Consider the following 24,295-nt stretch of genomic DNA (forward strand, 5'->3'; position numbering starts at 1 on the left):
TGGCTGGTTGCTTTCTCGCTTTTGCTCTCTCTCTGTTTCTCTCTGGTCAGATTTTAAAACAAATAATAATAATAAAAACAACAAATGGACTTAAATAAATAATTCTTTTTAAAAAAAAGTTATCAATAGGGGCCAACAAGTAGTGTCGTGGCATAGGACTCCCACATGACTGACTGCAGTTTGAGCCCCTGACCTGGCAGCTTGCTTTCTCAGTTTTCCTCTCTTTCTCTCTCTCTCTTTCTCTGTGTCTCTCTGTTCAATTAAAATAATAATAGTGGAGGGGACAGCAGATGGCATGTTAGGATGTTATGGCACTGGATGCTTGCTTTCTTTTTTTTTTGAGAGATTTATGCTATAGGGCGCGCATGCGCTCGCCAGACAGACAGAGAAAGACAGAGAGACAGAAAGCAAGAAATCACACCCCAGGGGGGATGGCCACACCGCAATCCCTTCTCCTCCATTCTCCTCTCAGGATCTACCGGGTCAGGGACGCGAACTTTGGTGGACTACGTGGGAATCCAGCGTCATAGCCATTACGCCAACTACTGGTCCCCTAGGGCACTGGATGCTTTCACATGGCTGACCATGGTACAAGTCTGAAATCTGGTGGCTTGCTTTCTTCCTTCTCTCTTTCGTGCCCATAAATTGAAGTACCTGGGTGTTCCTAAGTATTGGGGGTCTGGTCTGCATGATAAAAATGGGAAAAGTTACAGGTTTATGATAATAGATCGCTTTGGGAGTGACCTTCAGAAAATATATCAAGCAAATGCCAAAAGGTTTTCTCGGAAAACTGTCTTGAAGCTAAGCCTAAGAATTCTGGATATTCTGGAATACATTCACGAACACAAGTATGTACACAGAGATATCAAAGCCTCAAATCTGCTCCTGAGCTACAAAAATCCTGACCAGGCTTACTTGATAGATTATGGCCTTGCTTATTGGTATTGTCCAAAAGGAGTTCATAAAGAGTACAAAGAGGATCCCAAAAGATGTCATGACGGCACTATTGAATTCACAAGCATTGATGCGCGATGCGCACAATGGTGTGGCCCCATCAAGACCTGGTGATTTGGAAATACTTGGTTACTGCATGATCCAGTGGCTTAGTGACCATCTTCCTTGGGAGGATAATTTGAAAGATCCTAACTATGTTAGAGATTCCAAAATTAGTTACAGAGAAAATACTGCAAGTTTGATGAACAAATGCTTCCCTGAGAAAAACAAGCCAGGTGAAATTGCTAAATACATGGAAACAGTGAAGTTACTGAACTATACTGTAAAACCTCTTTATCAAAATTTACGAAATAAAAAAAAAAGTGTACGAGATATTCTTTTGCAAGGACTTAAAGCTATAGGAAGTCGGGATGATGACAAACTGGACCTCAGCGTTGTGGAGAATGGAGGCTTGAAAGCAAAACAGCAGCAAGGAAGAGAAAGAAGGAAATGGAAGAAAGCACAGAATCTAGTGTTAAAGATATTTGGAATGTTCAAACTCACCGACAGAGGACGCCACACAGACTCGTTCAAGAACCAGAAAGAGACCCCAGAAGTAAATCAAATGCCATGAACCAACTTTCTTTTTTTCCTTTCATTGGACTTTTGTATTGTGTTTTATTTTTATGAGTCTTGTGCAGTGGAAGCAGTAATTAAATATCTGTGTCTTTGGAAAACAAACTTAAAAAAAAATACTTTGTACAATTTATTAAAGGTTAATATACATTAATTCCCACATCTTTTTTTTTTTTTTGAGAGGGTTTTTTTGCTATAGGGCTCGTGGGCTCGCCAGACAGACAGAGACAGAAAGCAAGAAATCACCCCCCAGGGGGGATGGCCACGCCACAATCCCTTCTCCTCCATTCTCCTCCCAGGATCTTGGGCATGCATGCACATGTGCCTGGCGTGAGTTTAAGCCACCGGGTCCAGGACTTGAACCGCGGTCGACTACATGGGAGTCCAGCGACATAGCCATTACGCTAACTGCTGGTCCCGGAATTCCCGCATCTTCAGGTTATACTCTTTAAGCTTTTTCAAGCTGTGTGTGTTTGAGGTTTGGGAATCTGTGTAAGAAAAATTACTGTAGATGATGTGCACTCTTTTAATCACTGTGCGTTTCCTAGATAGATAAAAAGTCTGTCAAAGTCCTCACTTTTAAGGAAATGCAAAACTTAAAATAAAAGTCTCTTTTTGCTTGATAACAAATAAGCAATTTGTTGGTGGGAAAAAAAAATAGAAAAGAAAAGTTATCAGTAGAAGGGGGTGACAGGTGGCCTGGTGTTTAAAGGTCCTGGATTCCCACATGGCCAGCCGCAGTTCAGGTACTAGACCTGGCTGGTTGCTTTCTCGCTTTTGCTCTCTCTCTGTTTCTCTCTGGTCAGATTTTAAAACAAATAATAATAATAAAAACAACAAATGGACTTAAATAAATAATTCTTTTTAAAAAAAAGTTATCAATAGGGGCCAACAAGTAGTGTCGTGGCATAGGACTCCCACATGACTGACTGCAGTTTGAGCCCCTGACCTGGCAGCTTGCTTTCTCAGTTTTCCTCTCTTTCTCTCTCTCTCTTTCTCTGTGTCTCTCTGTTCAATTAAAATAATAATAGTGGAGGGGACAGCAGATGGCATGTTAGGATGTTATGGCACTGGATGCTTGCTTTCTTTTTTTTTTGAGAGATTTATGCTATAGGGCGCGCATGCGCTCGCCAGACAGACAGAGAAAGACAGAGAGACAGAAAGCAAGAAATCACACCCCAGGGGGGATGGCCACACCGCAATCCCTTCTCCTCCATTCTCCTCTCAGGATCTTGGGCACGCACACACACGCGCCCGGCGTGAGTTTAAGCCACCGGGTCAGGGACGCGAACTGTGGTTGACTACGTGGGAGTCCAGCGTCATAGCCATTACGCCAACTACTGGTCCCCTAGGGCACTGGATGCTTTCACATGGCTGACCATGGTACAAGTCTGAAATCTGGTGGCTTGCTTTCTTCCTTCTCTCTCTCCCTCCTTCACTCCCTCCCTCTCTCCCTCCCTTTTTCTCTCTGTGTGTTTCTCTCTGGTCAAATTAAAATAAGTGAGAGGCCAGCAGGTGGCGTGGTAGTTAAAGGTTAAGGGCACTGGACTCCTATGTTCAAGTCCCTGACCTGGTGGCTTGCTTCCTCATTTTCCCTCTCTCTCTCTCTCTCTGTTCCTCTCTGGTCAAATTAAAATAAACAAACAAGCAAACTAAGTTACATAAAATAATTTTTAAAAAATTAAAATAAGTGAATGAGTGAATAAAAATGAATAAAATTTTTAAAAATAATTATTATGATGAATAAAATAAAATAATTATTTTTAAAAGTTATCAGGGGCTGGCAGGTGGCGTGGTGGTTTAAAGGTGCTGGATTCCCACATGGCTGATCATGGGTCAGGGCCTGGACCTGGCGGCTTGCTTTCTCCCTTTCCCTTTTTCCCTCTCTTTCTGTCTCTCTCTAGTTAAATTAAAAAATAATAACAACAAATGGAATTAAATAAATAAATCCTTTTTTAAAAAAATAAATCCTTTTTAAAAGAGTTATCAGTAAATGTAAAATTTCAGTAAACAGTTGTTCAATCAATGATGCTAATCACAGGAAAAATTGCAAGATGACTGAATAAAAAGGCTGTTTGCTGAAAGGGGGGAATTCTTACTGATCATACACATAGTGGTTTTTGAAGCTCATAGTTCGTGTATGTTACAGCAGTCATTCTGGCATTCTTAGGAAGAGGAAACTGACCCTCAGCAAGGTTAAGTAGATTTTGCTGTCCTTGAACCCACATCAGTAAAAAGAATGTTGTAGGGGCCAGACTTGAAAAAGAAGTCTTCAGCAGAAACAGGCCAGCCTGGACTCAAACCTGGCCATGGGCAGTCTACCCCTACTGGCTTGATTTCGAATTGCTGACCAGAACCATCTGGTCCTGGTCCTGGGTGTAGCTAGAGGTTTCCAGATCCAAGTGGCTCATTGGGTCTTAGAAACACACTAAAGATAAGTGGAGTGTCAACAAGGTCCAAAAAGAGACTTCCATTTGAAACTAAAGAGAATGGGAAGAAATCCTCACCTTTCTTTTCTTGCCTTCACACCTGAATTTCTCCAGATTGAAAAATTCAAAGCATTAAGAAAACTGTAGAGGGACCAGCAGTTAGCGTAATGACTATGTCGCAAACTTCCATGTAGTCAATTGCAGTTCGAGTCCCAGACCCGGTGGTTTAAACTCAGCCGGGCATGTGTGTGTGCATGGCCACGATCCCAAGAGGAGAATGGAGGACAAGGGATTGCGGCATGGCCATCCCCCCTCAGGGTGATTTCTCGCTTTTTGTCTCTCTGTCTCTTTCTGGTGAGCGCATGTGCCCTGTAGCAAAAATAAATAAATAAGTAAATAATTGTAGAAATCAGGGACCAGTAGTTAGCTTAATGGCTATGTCACTGAACTCCCATGTAGTTGACCGTAGTTTGAGTCCTGGACCCGGTGGTTTAAACTCATGCTGGGCGTGTGTGCGTGTGTGCCCTAGGTCCCGAGAGGAGAATGGAGGAGAAGGGATTGTGGCGTGGCTATACCCCCTGGGGGGTGAGGGTGATTTCTTGTTTTCTGTCTCTCTGTCTCTCTGGTGAGCACACATGCCTTATAGCAAAAACTTCTCCAAAAAAAAAAAAAAAAACTTTAGAAATCCACATAGGTGTTCAAGTGCCTACTGAGTATTTTGCATGCGTGAATGTTAATGAACCGTTTTTCATCTTGATTATGATTCTGCATCAGTGATGACTGACCCTTGCATCTCTCTCACCCAGATCGTGTCTGCAGTACAATACTGCCACCAAAAACGGATCGTTCACCGGGACCTCAAGGTGAGTCAGAGTCCCTTACTAAGTGTGTGTTCTGTTCTCTCAGTGGTCATTGCAAAAATGAGGTATGAGTTAGGTTGTATCATTAAATAAGGGGGGAAAAGTCATGCTATAGAATCCTTCTAGTTAATTGTAGCAAAGAGCATGTTATATATCTAGACACTAATATACCATCTACTGAGGAGTAACCATGTGCTGGTTGAGGACCCTGATGCAAAATCCTATGTACTCCAGAATCTGAAACTTATTTTACTGAGGGGTAGAGAAAGACAAGAGCGATTTAGGGTTAGGCACCTTTGTCAGGGTCTTGCCATGCCCTCAGTCCTGCTTAGGCCCCACAGTTAGCTAGAACCACAGGGATGTGGCTCTCCACCCAGCCTGTTTAGGTTGGGCCGCAAACCAAACCCCCGTCTCATACACAGTGCAGCCATTGTGCAGTGGTACCTTCTTGTTTGAGCCACAAAGGCTGGGCCAGAATCTTGAACTTTCTGAGCACTGACGTGGCACCATAACTGGAAAGTCCATAGCTGACTTCTGTGATAGGCACAGTCAAAACACAGGCACATACAGTTTATTCAGTGTTCCTAAGCAAACAAGACCCTCCTGACCCCCTTCAGCTACAGTATATGTTTCTGTCCAGCCCCCATGAACAAAATTATTATTTTTTTTCTGGGGAGATTTTTCTATAGGGTGCATGCCTTCACTGGAGAGACAGAAAGTGAGAAATCACCCCCTAAGGGGGATGACCACACTGCAGTCCTTTATTCATTCTCTTCTCAGGATCTCAGGCACACACGCACACACATACACGTGCCCAGTGTGAATTTTAAGCCTTCATGTCTGGGACTCAAACTATAGTTGACCACATGGGAGTCCAGCAATGTAATCATTATGCCATCTGCTGGTCCTCAACAAAATGACTAAAAATACTTACACAATTACCTTTAGACTGTATGTATAAAGTGTATATGAAATATAAATGAATTTCTGTTTAGACTTGGGTCAGTCCCCAAGATGTCTCACTGTGTATGTGCATATTTTCCAAAATCCAAAAGGATCTGAAATCTGAGACATTTCTGGTCCCAAGCATTTCAGACAAGGCATACTCAACCTGTTGTAAATGTTTGTTTAAGGTAATGAAAGTGACGGGGCCAGCAGGTTGCATGGTGGTTAAAGGTGCTGGACTCCCACATGGCCAAATGCAGTTTGAGTCCCAGACCTAACTAGCAACTGCTTTCTCATTTTCCTTCTCTCTCTCTCTCATTCTATCCCTGTCTGGTGAAATTAAAATAAATAAATGAAGTTGAATAAAATAATCCTTTTTGGGGGAGGGGTAATGAAAGTGACGGGGCCAGCAGGTTGCATGGTGGTTAAAGGTGCTGGACTCCCACATGGCCAAATGCAGTTTGAGTCCCAGACCTAACTAGCAACTGCTTTCTCATTTTCCTTCTCTCTCTCTCTCATTCTATCCCTGTCTGGTGAAATTAAAATAAATAAATGAAGTTGAATAAAATAATCCTTTTTGGGGGAGGGGGGATGGTTGCTATAGGGCACATGCACTCGCCAAAAAGACACAGAGAGAGAGAGAGAGAGAGAAAAAAAAACAGGAAGCATGAAATCACCCCCAAGGTGGGATGGCCACGCCACAGTCCCTTTTCCTCCATTCTCTTCTTGGGATCTTGGGCATGCATGCACACGTGCACAGAGTGAGTTTAAGCCACTGGGTCCGGGACTCAAACTGCAATTGACTACATGGAGGTCCAGTGACATAGCCATTAGGCCGTCTGTTGTTCCCTAAAATACTTTTAAAAAAGGAAAGAAAGAAAGGGTTAAGGGTGCTAGACCTTCACATGGCTGACCATGGTTCAAATCCTAGACCTTGCAGCTTGTTTTTTCACTTTCCTTCTCTCTCTTTCTCTGCCTCTCTCTGTGTCTGATCATATTTAAATAAGTAAGTAAATAAAGTTAAATAAAATAATTCTTTAAAGAAAATAAAAATGAAGTAATGAAAGCGACTGTGAGTTATCTTTTGAATGAGATTTGAGATTCTTCCCTCCCCAGTAATGGCCATTTTATGTTACTAAACATTTTTATGAAATGTGTTTGTTCATTTAAAACAAGTAACCATTTTTAGAGGTTTATCTTTTTGGGGCTGGCAGATGGCGTGGTAGTTAAGGGCGCTGGATTCCCACATAGTCGACTGCAGTTCGAGTCCTGGACCTGGTGGCTGCTTTCCCATTTTCCCTCTCTCTCTCTCTATCTCTCTTACTCTCTCACTCTGTCCCTCTCTGGTCAAATTAAAATAAATAAAGTTAAGTAAAATAATTATTTTAAAAAAATTTTATCTCTTTAATTTTTGCCAGAGTGTGCATGTGCTTGCCAGAGAAAGAGGGGGGAAGAAGAGAAGGGAAGAAAGTGAGAAAGTGTACCCCATGGGGGATAGTCATACTATAATACCATTTCCTCCATTTCTCCGTCCTTTTGGGATTTGGGAAATGCATGTATATACTCTTGGGGTGTATTTTAGGCCATCAGGTCCAGAACTCAAACTGTGTAGTGAGCCATGTGGGATTCAGCCACCTGAGCCACTATAGTACTGGCTGGTTTGCATTACCCATCTTTTCAAAAGTCCGTTATTGGCTAGCCCAATAGCCTTCTGGTTAAGAGAGCTAGATCCTACATGAATAATCCGTGGTTCAAATCCTGGCCACAGTGGTTTGAAAAATACACTAGGTGTATGTGCAATGTGCATACATGCCCAAAATCCCAAAAGGAGGGAGAAATGAAGAAGGGATTGTTGCATGACCACATCTCACAGAGGTAGGGATGCTATCTTCTCCTCACTTCTATGCTTCTCTTTGGCAAGAAAACAGCCACCCTCGACAATTAGAAAGAAAGAAAGAAAGAAAGAAAGAAAGAAAGAAAGAAGACAGAGTTTTTCTTGATCTTTGGACATTTGGTGTTTATTTAAATTAGTGAATTAATGAATCTATACTTCTATATGTTTGTTATTAATTGTTAATGTCATGAAGTTAGGAGTTCTAATTTGTCTCTTATTTTTTTTCTCTCTCTAAAAAAAAAATTAAGCTATTTATAACATCACAAAAAGCTTTTACGAAATGCCTAATCCTTTTGTAGTTCTAATTATATTTTGGTTACATTTCTTTTTTTGTCTTGATTTTTTTTTTGCCAGGCTGAAAATCTATTGTTAGATGCTGATATGAACATTAAAATAGCAGATTTTGGTTTTAGCAATGAATTTACTGTCGGCAGTAAATTGGATACGTTTTGCGGCAGTCCTCCATATGCAGCCCCGGAACTTTTCCAAGGCAAGAAATACGACGGGCCAGAGGTCGACGTGTGGAGCCTTGGTGTCATTCTGTACACACTAGTCAGCGGCTCGCTTCCCTTTGATGGGCAGAACCTGAAGGTAAAAGAAGGACCAGCAGTTGGTGTAGTGGCTACATCGCTGGACTCCCATATAGTCTACCGCGGATCGAGTACTGGACCCGGTGGCTTAAACTCAGGCCGGGCACGTGTGTGTGCATGCCCAAGATCCCGAGAGGAGAATGGAGGAGAAGGGATTGTGGCATGGCCATCCCCCCTGGGGGGTGATTTCTCACTTTCTGTCTCTCTGTCTCTGTCTTTCTGGCGAGGACACATGCCCTGTAGCAAAAACCTCACCGCCACCCCCCCCCAAAAAAAAAGAACAAGCCATTGCCTCCATATTCTTCATAAAACTGAACAGGCTTGGGAACCAGCAGTTAGCGTAATGGCTATGTCGCTGGACTCCCACGTAGTCGACCGCGGTTCGTGTCCCGGACCCGGTGGCTTAAAACTCATGCCGGGCGCGTGTGCGTGCGTGCCCAAGATCCTGAGAGGAGAATGGAGGAGAAGGGATTGTGGCATGGCCATCCCCCCTGGGGGGTGATTTCTCACTTTCTGTCTCTCTGTCTCTGTCTTTCTGGCGAGGACACATGCCCTGTAGCAAAAACCCCCCCGCCCCCCCCCCCCAAAAAAAAAAAAACTGAACAGGCTTTTTGTAATATTACACAGTTAATATTTGTAAGGTTATGTCAATATGGGGGTCCAATGAGGGTTTTTTTGTTTTTGTTTTTTAACCTAAAAATTGACTCACTGGCCTTTTCTCTTTTTTACTTCCTGAAAGGAACTGAGAGAAAGAGTATTAAGAGGGAAATACAGAATTCCTTTCTACATGTCCACAGACTGTGAAAATCTTCTCAAACGTTTCCTGGTGCTAAATCCAATTAAACGAGGCACTCTTGAGGTAATCACCTACGTCACAGTGGCAGAAAATTTTAAGCTATTTTTAGAACTTTGCTTGATTTGTGTGACGAACAAAATACTTTAATAATGCTTTTTAAGCAAGAATTGAGATATTAAAATTTTAAAATTTACCCTTTGAATCAACCTCTAATCAATGAAATGTTGAGAATAATTTTTCTAAATATGATTATAACGACATACTGTTTAATGCTGCTAATGAATATTTTACAATTTTTAGCAAATCATGAAGGACAGGTGGATCAATGCAGGACATGAGGAGGATGAACTTAAACCATTTGTTGAACCAGAACTAGACATCTCAGACCAGAAAAGAATAGGTAAATACTCTGTGCCTGCATGTTTGTGTGTGTGTGCTTATATCAGTAACATTTTTTCTGTTTTGTCTTTTGTCTTTTTTTTTTTTTTTTTCATTATTATTTTTGCTACAGGGCATATGCAGTCACCAATGAGAAAGAAAAAGTGAGAGCTCACCCCCAGGGAAGATGGCTGTCCCACAGTCCTTTCTCCCCCATTTTCCACTCAAGATTTTGGGCTCACACACACATGAACCCACTATATTTTTTAAGCTACTGGATCCAGGATTCAAACTATGCAGTCACCTATCTGGTATCCAGCTGACTTAACCACCATGCTAGTGGTAACACTGGCCCAGTACCATTGGGCCTAGTAATATGTTTCTGTTCTGATTTATAAATGTGTACCTAAAATATGAATAATGAAAAGTTAAACACAAGTTATATGAATCAGCTTTTCTGTTCTGTGATATTTAGGAGCTTACTGCCTGCAGCTTATGAAAGCACCCAGTTAACTCAGGAACAAATGAGATGTCACTTACCTTAAAAAATGTGTAATTTGGGGGGATCAGCAGTTGGTATAATGACTCTTTCGCTGGACTGTGATGTAGTCAACCACAGTTTGAGTGCTGGACTCAGTGTCTTAAACTCATACTGGGCATGTGTGTGTGTGTGTGCCCAAGATCTCAAGAGAAGGGATTGTGGCGTGGCCATCCCCCCCTTGGGGGGTGATTTTTCACTTTCTGTCTCTGTCTTTCTGGCAAGCGCATGTACCCTATAGCAAAAACCCCTCCCAAAAAAAAAAAGTGTAATTTCTTTTTTCTTTTTGTAAAGATTTAATCATTCATTTATTTTCAATTTGACCAAAGAGACACACACAGAGAGAGAGAGAAGGTAAGAAAACAAGCCACTAGGTCCGGGACTTGAACTGTGGTCAACCATGTGGGAACATCCAGCGCCTTAACCACCACGCCACCTGCTGGTCCCAAAAAGTATAATTTCTTAAGTCAGATAAAAAAATTATTTTCCCCTGTAACCCAATGATTTCTTTACCCAAACGAAAAAATCATAAACTGTATTATACTCTTCTTTTAGACATTATGGTCGGAATGGGGTATTCACAAGAAGAAATACAAGAATCTCTTAGTAAAATGAAATATGATGAAATCACAGCTACATATTTGTTGTTGGGCAGAAAATCTTCAGAGGTAAGAGTAATCAGAGAGTAAGAGCTGAAATACCCTTTATGTAAATTACTAGTTTCTATAAATTATTTTTTAATATATACAACATATTTGTTGTATCATTTTTAAATTTACCTGCAAATAATGAATCTAATTCCTGTGACTGTTATGAGTTACTATTAACTTTAAGATAAGATTTCACTGTGGATAGTGTCACCGACTTGAGCTTTCATAAATTAACATGTAGTCATTAATAGTTCAGAAATGATGTAAACTATCAGTTGTTGTAAATAGAGCATTTTAAGTTATTGAATCAAAGATTATAATACATAATCTTGCAGCAGTCAGAAAACTACTGCTTGAGTTTAGGGTTGTCATTTTTGTACATTTTGATTCTCTCTCTTCGAAATGAACGGTATATGAGGTTTTTGTGTGTTGTCAGAAGTTTGGTTTCCTAATAAACCGTTTGGGTTTGCATTGTGGTTTGTTGTTTTCTCATTTTTTCTTAGCTCGATGCCAGTGATTCCAGTTCTAGCAGCAATCTCTCACTTGCTAAGGTTAGGCCGAGCAGCGACCTTAACAACAGCACTGGCCAGTCTCCTCACCACAAAGTGCAGAGAAGTGTTTCTTCAAGCCAGAAGCAGAGACGGTACAGTGACCATGGTAAGTTTGAGATTACCCTGTGTGTTCTCTTGGAACCGTTTCACACTGGGAAGCACCCACTTGCTTAGGGCCTGCCAGAGCTGGAGGTTGGCTTAATGTCCTTGGCATTTCTCTCAGCATTCCTGTTGGTACTGGTATGATTAGCTCTAATCTCCTTGGCACATTGGGTGATTTTTGCTGAGCTGGGTGGATACCCTACTATTTACTTTGTTTCTAGTTCTGTTTACTCTCTTCTTCACCTCCGTTTTGGATTACTGTCTAGTGCAGCACTGTTTAGTGTCTAGTACAGTTTTCTGTGACAAAATATTCTCTCTGTTGTCTAGTCAAGGAGCTACTTGGTTACAAGTGGCTATTGAGTACTTGAACTGAGGAGATGACTTGCAGGGTTTTTTCCCTTTATTAGTGATAGATCATGAAAGAGGAATGGTGAGAGAAAGGGGGAAAGACAGAAATACCCTCCACAGAGTCTAGTCACGTGGTGATCCCTTTCCTCCAGTCCTTAGCTCCTTGTATCTTTGGCCTCTGATAGCAGGCCCAGCATGTTTGACACTGACCAGGCTGAGATTTGAACCAAAGTAAACATGTGAGATCCACCTTCTCTTGAGCAGCACATTACCACTGCACCATGGAGCCAGCCCAGACTTCCAGGTTTTTTATTGTTTTTGTTTTAAATTAAGTAAAAGGTATATAGCTACATTTAATTAGTGACTATCATATTGGAGAGGACAGCCATGGATAATATTGGGTTGTCAGAAAAGTCATGACATGTTTTTCTATGCAAAAATGCTTCATGGGGATCAACAGATGGCAAAATGGTTACGTTGCTGAACACCCATGTAGTTAGCTGTGGTTTGAGTCCCAGACATGGCAGCCTAAAACTCATGCCAGGCACTTGCGCGAGCATGTCTAAGACCCCGAGAAGAGAATGGCAGAGGAAGGGATTCACGCCAGGCACTTGTGGGAGCATGTCTAAGACCCCGAGAAGAGAATGGCAGAGGAAGGGATTGCAGTGTGGTGATCCCCTCAGAGGTTGACTTCTCAGCTTCTGTCTCTCTGGCGAGCGCCCTCGCCCATAGCAAAAATTTCTCCTTTTTTTTTTTTTAGAGAGATTTTTTTGCTGTTGGGTGCGTGTGCTCACTGGAGCGTGCGTGAGAGAGAGAGACAGTAAATGAGAAATCACCCCCTTGGGGGGATGGACACCCTGTAGTCCCTTCTCCATTCTCCTCTTTAGATTTTGGGCACATACATACACATGCACAACGTGAGTTTTAAGCTGCTGGGTCTGGGACTTGAACCACAGTCAACTCTGTGGGAGTTCAGTGATATAACCATTAGGCCATTTGCCAGTCCTACAAAAATCTCTCTTTAAAAAAAAAAAAAAAAAAAAGTCATGACTTTTCTAGCAACCCAATATGTAGTGCCTCAGTTTTGCCTTAATTGGCTTAAATTTTTTACTATTTCATCCTCATCCATATTCCTGTTATTGGTGTTGTTCATCTGCCCTTACCCTTAAGTTTCACTAAGGAAGTCAATCCTTCATGAGGCTGACAGGCACAGAGGCTATGCCTACTGACCTGTAGTTTCTGCTTTCAAGACAGCGTTGGCATCCTAAACCTCTGGCATGTGTGTTTTTATTTACCTATAATCTTTTTTTTTCTTTTTAGAGAATTATTTTATTTAACTTTACCTATTTTATTTACTTATTTTAATTTGACCAGAGAGAGAGAGAAAGTGAGAAAGCAAACTGCCAGGTCCGGGACTCAAACCGTCGTCAACCATGTGGGAGTCCAGCACCCTTAACCACCATGCCACCCGATGGCCTCTACCTGTAATCTTAAAATGTTAATTTGGTGTTTCCTTTAATTCCAATATTCTACAATTCAGGAACTAAATATATGTTGGTCGGGTTCTTTCTTTTAAAAATAGGTCCTTACATTTATTCTGTGTTCATTGTATTTCCCCTCTCGTTTTCTACCTCCGTTTTTTCATCTTGAGATTTGATACTGAGAACACAGAGCATTCTAGGTGTAGGTGGCTTTTGTTTTGTACTGAGAATGATGACACTGTGCTTGGTTGCTGATGCCTGCCTCCCTGTATGGTCTGGACTAAAGCTGTACTGTACCCTGATAGCATTGGTAAGCTGTCTACAATATCTGCTACCCTAGGGTACTGTAGAGTCAGAACCCATTCTGAAACCTTGACTTGGCTTGCAGCATTTATAAATGAAGAATTAATCTGGGTCTCTGTTGCTTCTTTTATGTTCATGCTAGTTGCTAATTAGGGTTTTTCAGTGCCTTCGGACTATAGGAGGGGTACCAAATATCTATATAATACCTCAAAACTGTCCAGTTTAAAGGAAATTGTGTCTAAATCCTGGAAGCAGCCTAGAAATGAAATTTTCTTCTTTCTTTAGGGAGTATCTTAATTAGTTTTTCCTTAAGCATATAGATTTCATCTGGATTATTAATGCCTTTTTGCCTAGCTCATTAAATTTTAAAGATAAAAAGAGCTTTAGACTTACCATACACTCACCACACCCCTATTTGTCACTAAGGAAATGGCCTGAGTCACTCAGTCTCCAAAGGTAACATTGGAGTAAAGACTACTTGTAGCAGACCCCCACTGCTGATCCCTAGTCCTCTGGCTTAGTCAACTAAACCACCTCATTGGAGTGGCCTTTTTTTTTTTTTTTAACTACCATCATCCTTGTTTAAAAAAAAAGAAAAGGGCCAACCCTATAGCCTAATGGTTAAGGAAAGAAAGATCCCACATGGCTAACCAGGTTCAAGTCCCAGCCCTGCTGATTCGAAACACACTACATGTACATGCATGCCCAAAATCGTAACAAATGGAGGAATTGAAAGAGAAGGAATTCTGACGTGATCACGCCCTGTTGGGAGGTCCTTTTTTTTTTTCTCTCTCCCTCTTTCTGTCTATCTCTGGTGAGCACATGTACTCTCTGACAGTTTTTTTTAAAGGCAGAGAAAGAAAAAAAGGTAAAAAGCTACTGGTATTGGGACAGTTTGGTAGTTATCAGGAAAACAATATGAAGCCACTACTCACATCTTATACAAGGATAAATTCCATTTGCAATGTAAATATTAAAAAAAAAAAACACAGAAATAATAAAAGAAAATGTGGATTAACTTGCCTTATACTTGGATTGGTGAAGATCTTTCTGTGAAACTAAACCAATAAAAGACTTATAAATCTGACAACACAAAAGTCAAATCTGGAAGCTAGCAGATTATGTGGTGGTTAGGGCACTGGACTCCCACATGGCAGACCATATCTGTGCATGCCCAAAACCCTGAGAGGAAAACAGGAGAAGGGATTACATACTATTGATTCCATTCGTGCAACCTTCTTGAAATGACAGAATTATAGAGATAGATACCAATTTGGTCCTTTCTTAGACTTAGGGAAGGAGTTGGGGAGAGAGGGAAGTGACTGTAGCTGTGAAAGGGAAGCCCACAAGGTCTTTGAGATATAATTGGTTTGTGACCCCCATAGTGGTGGTCATAGGACTCTACATGTGTCATAAAAAAATATAAACTTTACAAGATACTGGAGCTGGCAGGTGGCATGGTGGTTGAGGGCGCTGGACTCCCACATGGGCGACCACAGTTCGAGTCCTGGACCTGGTGGCTTGCTTGCTCTTTCTCTCTCTCTCTCTCTCTCTCTCTCTCCCCCCAAATTAAAATAAATAAACAAATAACATAAATAAAGTTAAATAAAATAGTTCTTTAAAAAAAAAATACAAATGTTGGGAACCAGCAGTTAGCATAATGGCTATGTAACTGGACTCCTTGACCGCGGTTCGCGTCCCGGACCCGGTGGCTTAAAACTCACGCCAGGCGCGTGTGCGTGCGTGCCCAAGATCCCAAGAGGAGAATGGAGGAGAAGGGATTGCGGCATGACCATCTCCCCTGGGGGGTGATCTCTCGCTTTCTGTCTCTATGTCTCGCTTTGTCTGGCGAGCGCATGCGCCCTATAGCGAAAAACCTCTCCCAAAAAAAATACAAATGTATGGAAATAAAACAGTACATTTAAATGAGGTTAGTTGGATCAATATCTTTCTATTAAAAAATCTCAGAATTAAAATTTTTAAAGATTTTATATTTTCTAAATACAAACAAAGTAAACAAATCAATCATAACGAAAAAGTTCACAGTGTCAGTAGATCTCGTGATACTAGAAAAAAAGATAAGCATTAGGGCAATATCACCTAACTTGGTTAATTCTTTTTTGGGGGGAGAGGTATTTTTTGCTACAGGGCATGTGCGTTCGCGAGACAGACATACAGACAGAAAGGGAGAAATTACCCCCGAGGGGGGATGGCCACGCCACAGTCCTTTCTCCTCCCTTCTCTTCTCGGGATCTTGGGCACACACGCACATGTGCCCGGCGTGAGTTTAAGCCACTGGGTCCAGGACTCGAACCACGGTCGGTTACGTGGGAGTCCAGTTACATAGCCATTACGCTAACTACTGGCCCCACTTGGTTAATTCTTTATTGTATATGTTAAAATTGCCAAACTGAGGCCAGGTAGTAGTGTGGTGGTTAAGTGACTGGATCCCACATGGTGACAGCGCAGTCCAAGTCCAGGGTCTGGTGTCATTAAAAACATGTCGGGTGCATGTGAACCGAAAATCCCAACAGGAGGGAGAATTGGAGAAGGGATTGTGAATGACCGTCCCCCTTGTGGTGCATTCGTAATATTCTTCTCTATCTCTCTTCGGTGAGCACATATGTCCTCTCGCAAAAAGAAAAAAAAACTTTTTTTCCTTTATTTATTTATTTTTTTATTGTTTTTGGGGTTTTTTTGACATATAAAGTATTTTCATTTATTTTTTTATTTAAATGTATGTATTTACATTCATTCACTGTACATCATTACAGCATACAAAATGAGATTTTTCCATCCAGAGTACACTGTATATTGACTCAATCAAGCACATCAACATACATGTTATCGTCAACAAATAATTTTCCATTTCTTGTTTCCTGTATGTTTTGCTTTTTTTTCCTCATCCTTGATTCCCTATCTCTTACCCTCTGCCATCTTCCACTCTCCTCCCACACTGTCTCTGGTATCTATGTTTGCTTTCTATACTTTTTTCCCCCACATTTTTTTGAGTCACTAAGGATCTTAAAAAAAAAAATTATTTTTTAGTGGCCAAACTGAGCTTAATTGTTTTAGTGCCATAGATATTTAGCCTTTGTTAACTTTTAATTCAAAATAGATTTACCATTTAGAATTTTGTCTTAGAAGTAGCTTCTCCACTCAACTACCGCACTTTTAATTTTAAAACCTTTTCTAGAATATAAAGTCTCGGGACCAGGGGCCAGCAGTTACCGTAATGGCTATGTTGCTGGACTCCCATGTAGTCGACCATGGTTTGAGTCCTGGACCTGGTGGCTTAAATTCATATTGAGTGCATGTGTGTGTGTGCGCCCAAGATCCCAAGAGGAAAATGGAGGAGAAGGGACTGCAGTGTGGCCATCCCCCCAGGGGGTGATTTCTCGCTTTCTGTCTCTCTCTTTCTCTCTTTCTGGCGAGCACACGCGCCCTATAGCAAAAACCTCTCCCCTCAAAAAAAAAAAAAAAATAGTGAAAAAAATCTATATATAAAGTCTTTCTGACCTTAGAATAAATGAAGAACACTTAGTCTGATGTCCAGGTTACTATTGGACATCATATCTGATGAATATATGAATTAATCATGTTAATTCAAAAATTCTTTGAACTCAGGATTTCTTGTACTATCACTAATGGAGTCTCTAGAAGCTTTATTCCAGGACCTTAGTGAATCAGTCATCCAGAAAATCCCTAGACACATTCTTCGTGGATCGGGGGATGTAACAGGAATCCCTGCCTACTTCCTACCTCTACTTCCATGAAGAATATGTCTTCTTCTGCTTCTGCCTTCCCCTGCTTCTGCCTTCCCATGTCTACTTACAATCCTGTCTATTTGAATGCTTATGAGTGTTTTTAAAAAAATTCAGTATTGGGCCAGTCCTGTAACCTGGTGGTTAAGGAAAGCTAGATCCTACATGGCTAACATCAGTTCAAGTTCCAGCCCCAGTGGCTTGAAAAATATACCAGGTACAGATGCATATGTGCCCAAAATCTCGACAGAATTGAAAAATGGAGGAGATAATTATGGTATGATCACACCCTATTAGGGTGTGAATACATATGACCTCTGTTTAAAAAAAAAAAATCCAAGATATAACTTAAAAATAAATGGCCCAGGGACCAGCAGATGGAATAATGGTTATGTTACTGGACCCAACGTAGTTGGCCACAATTCAAGTCCCAGACCCAGGAACTTAAAACTCACTCTGGGCACATGTGCATACATGCCCAAAATCCCAAGAGGAGAATGAAGGAGAAGGGATTGCGGCATGTCATCCCCCCTGGGGAAGTGGGGTGATTTCTCACTTTCTGTCTCTATCTCTCTGGCAAGCCCATGTGCCCTATAGCAAAAATCTCTCTAAAAAAATAAATGGCCCATAAAATCTGTACTATTCTGTTCCAAAAGGTGAAGGCTTCTCTTATGCAAAGAAAATATGTAATTCCCTCAGATGTACCAGGTGAATCAGCTCATTCTGCATGATGTTTTTGTACCTAGTTATTTATATGGTAACACTCTCTGAAGATGTTTCCAAAGGACCAGTATAGGTGCTTACTAATTAAAAAAAAAACAACTTGCCCCACCATAACGGTGTAGATAGTAGGGTGGTAGCACTGTGCAATACTAAAGCCACATGGGAACTCAGGTTTGTATTCTGATTTGAGCTAAACAAGACAGGCATGACTGTTTGCACCAGTGATCCTAGCTGGCCAGGAGTCTGGGAGAGGATCACGGTGTGGTGAGACCTGCCTCCCCTTTCTCTCTTTCAGTAAAATAACCATTTAACTAATAAGTAAAACTTCAAAGTTGAATTGATTACATAGGGTAAATATTTGGGAAATATCTTAGAGGATTTTACTCTTTTCTTTACGTGAATAGCAATCTTAGATCATCTTGCAACATATATTTATTTTCACAGATTAAAATGTGAAACTTTATTCTGTCTTTTAAAAAGTAAACTCTTTATTTTAGCTGGACCAGCTATTCCTTCAGTTGTGGCGTATCCGAAAAGGAGTCAGACCAGCACCGCAGATAGTGACCTCAAAGAAGATGGAATTCCCTCCCGGAAATCAAGCGGCAGTGCTGTTGCAGGAAAGGGAATTGCTCCAGCCAGTCCCATGCTTGGGAATGCAAGTAATCCCAATAAGGCGGATATTCCTGAACGCAAGAAAAGCACAGCTGTCCCTAGTGTAAGTGTTGGTGAACTGTAGAACAGTTTTAGAAGTATAGGATTGGAATCAGCTAGACACATTCAGAGCCCGCCCATTTCACTCGTGTGTTCCCCTCTGCCTGGAATGCTTTCCTCATTAGGCTGCCATGCCCAGTCTCCACCTGTAGAAATCCTGCCTGTTGCATTGTAAATACTTCTTGTTGTCACCCCTGTCTTTGTCCGTTTCTACTAATACAACAAAATACCTGAGACTGAGTAATTTATGAAGAACGTAACCTTATTTCTTAGAGTCACAAGGCTCAGAGCCCAGAATAAGGAATAAGGTAGATAAGATAATATTCAGTGCCTGGTGCCATTCACTCTCTGCTTCCAAGACAGCACCTGATTGCTTTGTCTGCAGAGAAGACTAACATTGTGTCCTCATGTGATAGAAGGATGGAAGGGGCAAACTCACCCCTTACGCCCTTTTATAACACACCGATCTGCTTATGATGGCAGAGCCTTCATGGCCTAATCACCACCTAAAAGCCCCACCTCTTTTTATTTTTATTTATTTATTTATTTTTTTTGAGAGAGAGAGATTCTTGCTATTGGGCCAATGTGATTACTAGAGGGACAGAGAGCGAAAATCAGCCCCCCAGGAGATGGCCATGCCTCAGTCCCGCCTCCTCCATTCTCCTCTTGGGATTTTGGGCACACACATGCATGTACCCAGCTGAGTTTTAAAGCCAGGTCTGGGATTCGTACCACAATCGACTGTGTGAGAGTCCAGCAATGTAACCATTATGACATCCGCTGGTCCCAGTCCCTCCTCTTAATACTGTTGCATTGGAAATGGAGTTTTAATGTGAATTTTGGACTGATGCAGACAGTGAAACCACAGTACACACTTCAACATACTAGGTGAGAGATCAGGTTCTTTAGTCAAGAACTATTTCCAGTTTTCCAGATATCTGCTTAATTTTAGGTTGTATCAGGTGCTGAGATAGAAAGCTCTCACAGTCTCAGAGAGGAGATAATCAATGACAGATGACAGCAGACAGAAGCCCTAAGGTACCTAGCACCAGGAGATCTGACCGCCGACACACAGGATATGGTGTTTGCACTGGTTCTTCAAAGGCTTTAGTGAAAAGACATTGCCTGAGTCCTTACAGTGTGCCAGGGACCATGCTAAGTACTACAAGTCTTTCTTGTGCTGTTCTAGGGGCAGGTATCCTTAGGACTCCAACAGGGTTTTTCCTTTTCCATGCTCTGACCTTACATTCAGAGTAAATCTGAATTTTGGCTTCTGTAATGCTATAAAATGGGATTGTCATTTCCATAACTCTACAATTTAAATTTAGTCTCCAGATTTTATCAGTAGTTACCAGAGAAGAAACACACCTCATTCTCTGCCTTCAGGACTTTCCATCCCCATCCCTTTTATTTAACCTGCTCTCTGTCCTCCTGAAAGCATATCCTGAGCATTATCATTCATTCATATTTTATTATACATAAAGGGCAAACATAGCTAGCAGCATAATTGCTATTTTCCTTTTTAGCTTTGATTTATTCACTTTTTAAATTATTGTATTTAACTTTATATATTTATTTACTTACTTACTATTTGACCAGAGAGGGACAGAGAGAGAGCGGAAAAGTGAGAAAGCAAACCGCCAGGTCTGGGACTCGAATCACAGCCATGTGGGAGTCCAGCACCCTTAACCACCACACCACCTCTTGGCCCCAGTTTTCATTTTTTTTAATTGCCACATGTTACTTGACCTCACCAAAGTTAAACAGAGAGGGAGAAAGCACCCTCAATATAGTATGTTCATGCTATCACCCCTTCTCCGTTTCTTCATCCTGTCGGGATTTAGAGCATTGCATGCACATGTGCCCAGCATATTTGTCAAGCCCCCGGGTCTGGGATTCTAACTATGTTGGCCACGTAGGATCTGGCTCCTTTAACCACTAGAAGACTACAGGACCAGCCCATAGTTATAATTTTTTCCTGTTAGTCTTGAGTTTCTCTGTTTGCTTATGCTGAGTTGAAGGTGACTGCTTTATCTATGTTGAAAAGCCATAAAATTCCTTAATTGTTACTTTTGTTCCTTTTCAATTTTTAACTTTATTACATGAAATATAAGTAGCCACTTTTTTTTTTTTCCAATTTTGAAAAAAATTTACTATTGGATGCATGTGCTCAATGGACACAGAGAGGGAGAGAGAAAGAAAGTGCCCCCCAGTGGGGATGGTCATGTCCCAATCCCTTTCCTTCTCGGGATTTTGGGCATGCACATTTGCACACCCAGCGTGTTTTTCAAGCTGCCAGGTCTGGGACTGGAATCGCAGGTTCGAACATGTGGGATCCAACTGTCTTAACTACCATCCCACCAACTGGCCCATAATTAGCCATTTTGTGTAATTTAGTGGTGTTTTATATCCTCACAGTGTACAGTCACTACCTTTGTCTAATTCACTACCTCTGTCTAATTCCAGAATTTTCTCAATACTCCCCTGTAGCCGCTAAGTAATCTCTCCCCACTCCACTTCCCTGCCTACTCCACTTCCCTGCCTACTCCTGTCCACCACAATCTGCTGTCTGTCTCTATGGATTTATCTTTTCTGAATTTTTTTTATATTTATTTTTATTTATTAATATTTCATTTGTTGTAGGGCATGTGGGCTTACCATATTGAGAGAGAAAGTGAGAAAACATGCCTCCAAATCTAGGAACCAAACCATAGTCAGCCATTTGGGAGTCTAGCACCTTAACCACCGTGGCATCTGCTGCCCCCCTAAATATTTTATATAAAAGGAAGCATACGTTTTGTGGCCTTTCATGTCTGGTTTCTTTAACTCTGCATAATGTTTTCAAGGTTTATCCAGGTTGTAGCTTATAGTATTAGTACTTTGTTTCTTTCTATGATTAATATTCAGTTGAGTCGTATACCAGTTTATTTCTTTATGTGTTGATGGACAATTAGGTTTCTACCTTTTGTTTATATAGCATTATAAATAATGCTACTATAAACATTTATGTGCAGCTTTCTGCCTGGACTTAGCTTTCATTCTTTTGGATATATACCCGCACATGAAATTATTGGATCATTATGCCAGGCACATGTGAGTATGTGCCCAAAAAAATCTCTAGAGGAGAATGGAGAAGGAATTGCGTTGTGGCCATCCTCTATGGGGGGGAGGGTGACTTCTCACTTTCCTTCTCTCTCTTTCTCTTTTCCCAGCAAGTAAGTGCATGAGCTCTATAAAAAAATTCCAAAAAGGGAAAGAAAAAAAAAAGTATAGTAATATAGTCATATAGTAATTCCTTTTAAAAACAAAAGAATTTATTTATTTATTTGTTCATTTTAATTTGACCAAAGAGGAACAGAGTGACAGAGAGAGAGAAGGAAAGTAAGAAAGCAAACTACTGGGCCCAGGACTCTTAACTGTGGTTGGCCACATGGGAGTCCAGCACCCTTAACCACAATGCCATCCTGCCTCTTTTTTTTTTTTTTAAGTAATTTCTTTTTTATTTTTTTTGAGAGATTTTTGCTATAGGGCATGTGTGCTCACCAGAAAGTCAGAGACAGATAGAAAGCAAGAAATCACACACACACACACACACACACACACACACACACCCCCAGGGGAATGGCCACACCACAGTTCCTTCTCCTCCATTCTGCTCTCAGGATCTTGGGCACGCACATACACACATGCCCTGTATGAGTTTATTTAAGCCTCCAGTTCTGGGACTCGGACCACGGTCCACTACATGGCAGTCTAGCGACATAGCCATTAGGCCAACTGCTGGTCCCAGTAATCCATTTTTAATTGTTTTAGGAACTGCCAGGCTATTTTCCACAGAAACTGCACCTTTTTCTTTTTTTAAAAAAATTTTTGTGGGGAGAGATTTTTGCTATAGGGTAAGTGTGTTTGCCAGAGAGACAGAAAGCGAGAAATCACTCCCCAGGGAAATGGCCATACCCTTCTCCATTGTCCTCTTGAGATTTTGAGCATGCATGCAGACATCCCTGGTGTGGGTTTTAAGACGCCAGGTTTGGGACTCAAACCTCAGTCAACCACGTGGGAAGTCCAGCAACTTAACAATTAAGCCATCTGTTGGTCCCAAGGCTACATCATTTTACATTCCTTCTCAGTATGTGAGAGTTCCTATTTCTCCACCTCCTTGACAACACTTTGTATTTTTTGTTTTTTATTACGATTATCCAGATGGGTGTGAAGTAGTGTGTCTCGTGGTTCTGATTTGCATTTCTTTAATGACCATGCCTTATTGGCTATTTGTATAATTTTTTTGGAGAAACGCCTATTCAAGTTACTCTCTGCCCACTTTTTTTTTTTTTTTTGGCCAAAGGGTGCATGTATTTGCTAGAGAAAGACTAGAGCACCAAGAGAGAAAATGGTAAATCATCTTCCATGGGAATGGTCATCCCATAATATCCTCCCCTCTACTTCTCCTTCCCTTCGAGGTTTTAGGCAGAACACATATGTGTCCAGCATATTTTTCAAACCACTAGGTCAGGACTCGAAACACCCAGTCAGCCTTTGTGGGATCCAGCTGCTGCCCTGAGTTGCTTTTTTTTTTTCCTTTTTTTTCCGTTTTGCTATAGAACGTGTGTGTTTGCTGGAGAGAGGTGGGAGGGAATGAGACATCCCCCCTGAAGTATAGGCATGCATGCACATGTTCCCAGTGTGTTTTTCAAGTTGCTGGGTCTGGGACTTGAACCACTTAGTCAGCCATGTGGGACTAAGCCACCTTAATCACTGTGCCCTCTGCTAGTGCAAGTTGTTCCCTTAAATTGGGTTGTTTGTCATTTTGTAGATGGGTTGTATGTTCTGGATAGTAGACCTTCGTCATATGTATGATTTACAAGTATTTCCTCTCATTGTGTAGGATTTCTTTTCACTTTCTTTCCTTTTTTTATTTTATTTTTTGGAGAGATTTTCGCTATATGGTACGTGCGCTCGCCAGACAGACAGAGACATAGAAACAGAAAGCGAGAAATCACCCCCCGGGGGTGATGGTCACGCCGCAGTCCCTTCCCCTCCATTCTCCTCTTCCTCTCGGGATCTTGGGCACGCACGCACACGCGCCCAGCGTCAGTTTTAAGCCACCAGGTCCGGGATGTGAACCGCAGTCAACTACATGGGAGTTCAGCGACATAGCCATTACGGTAACTGCTGGTTCCCACTTTCTTTTCTTTTCTTTTTTTTTTTAAAAAAAGAGAGAGAGATTTAGCTATAGGGCAAAGAGACAGAAGAGAGACAGAACGTGAAAATTTATCCTCTGGGGGATGGCCACACTGCAATCCATCCTCCTCTCTGGATTTTTGGCACACGTGCACACACACATACCTGGCGTGAGTTTCAAGCTGCTGGGTCCAGGACTTAAACTGCCATCAACTGTGTGGGAGTTGAGCAATGTAACCATTACACCATATGCCGGTTCCTCTTCTCACTTTCTTAATAATGTCCTTTGACATACAAATATTTTTTTAAGAGAATTTTGCTATAGGGCATGTGTGCTCACTTGAGAAACAGAAAGAAAGAAAGCAAGAAACCACCCCTCTCCCCCCCAGAGAGTGTGGCCATACCATAATTCTCCATTTTCCTCTTGGGATTTTGGCCATGCATATGCACCCAGTGTGAGTTTCAAGCTGCCGGGTCTGGGA

The 24,295-nt window shown here is 41.4% G+C and overlaps 1 protein-coding gene and 1 pseudogene across 6 annotated transcripts in view; both read left to right on the plus strand.

The window, feature by feature from the left end:
* Positions 1-24,295, plus strand: part of MARK3 (microtubule affinity regulating kinase 3) — a 159,363-nt gene that overhangs the window by 89,702 nt on the left and 45,366 nt on the right. For all 6 annotated transcript variants that reach the window (XM_006160041.3, XM_006160042.3, XM_006160043.3 and 3 more), the window contains exons 7-13: positions 4,805-4,861; positions 8,052-8,288; positions 9,027-9,146; positions 9,384-9,483; positions 10,555-10,667; positions 11,153-11,306; positions 18,419-18,636. In XM_006160041.3, coding sequence (XP_006160103.1) covers positions 4,805-4,861; positions 8,052-8,288; positions 9,027-9,146; positions 9,384-9,483; positions 10,555-10,667; positions 11,153-11,306; positions 18,419-18,636 — 999 coding nt within the window. The remainder of the gene's footprint in view (positions 1-4,804; positions 4,862-8,051; positions 8,289-9,026; positions 9,147-9,383; positions 9,484-10,554; positions 10,668-11,152; positions 11,307-18,418; positions 18,637-24,295) is intronic.
* On the plus strand, positions 640-1,638 carry LOC102478955 (serine/threonine-protein kinase VRK1 pseudogene; annotated as a pseudogene).

The sequence above is a fragment of the Tupaia chinensis genome, unplaced genomic scaffold (genome assembly GCF_000334495.1).
Source record: "Tupaia chinensis unplaced genomic scaffold, TupChi_1.0 Scaffold000671_2, whole genome shotgun sequence".
Taxonomy (NCBI): Eukaryota; Metazoa; Chordata; class Mammalia; order Scandentia; family Tupaiidae; genus Tupaia; species Tupaia belangeri.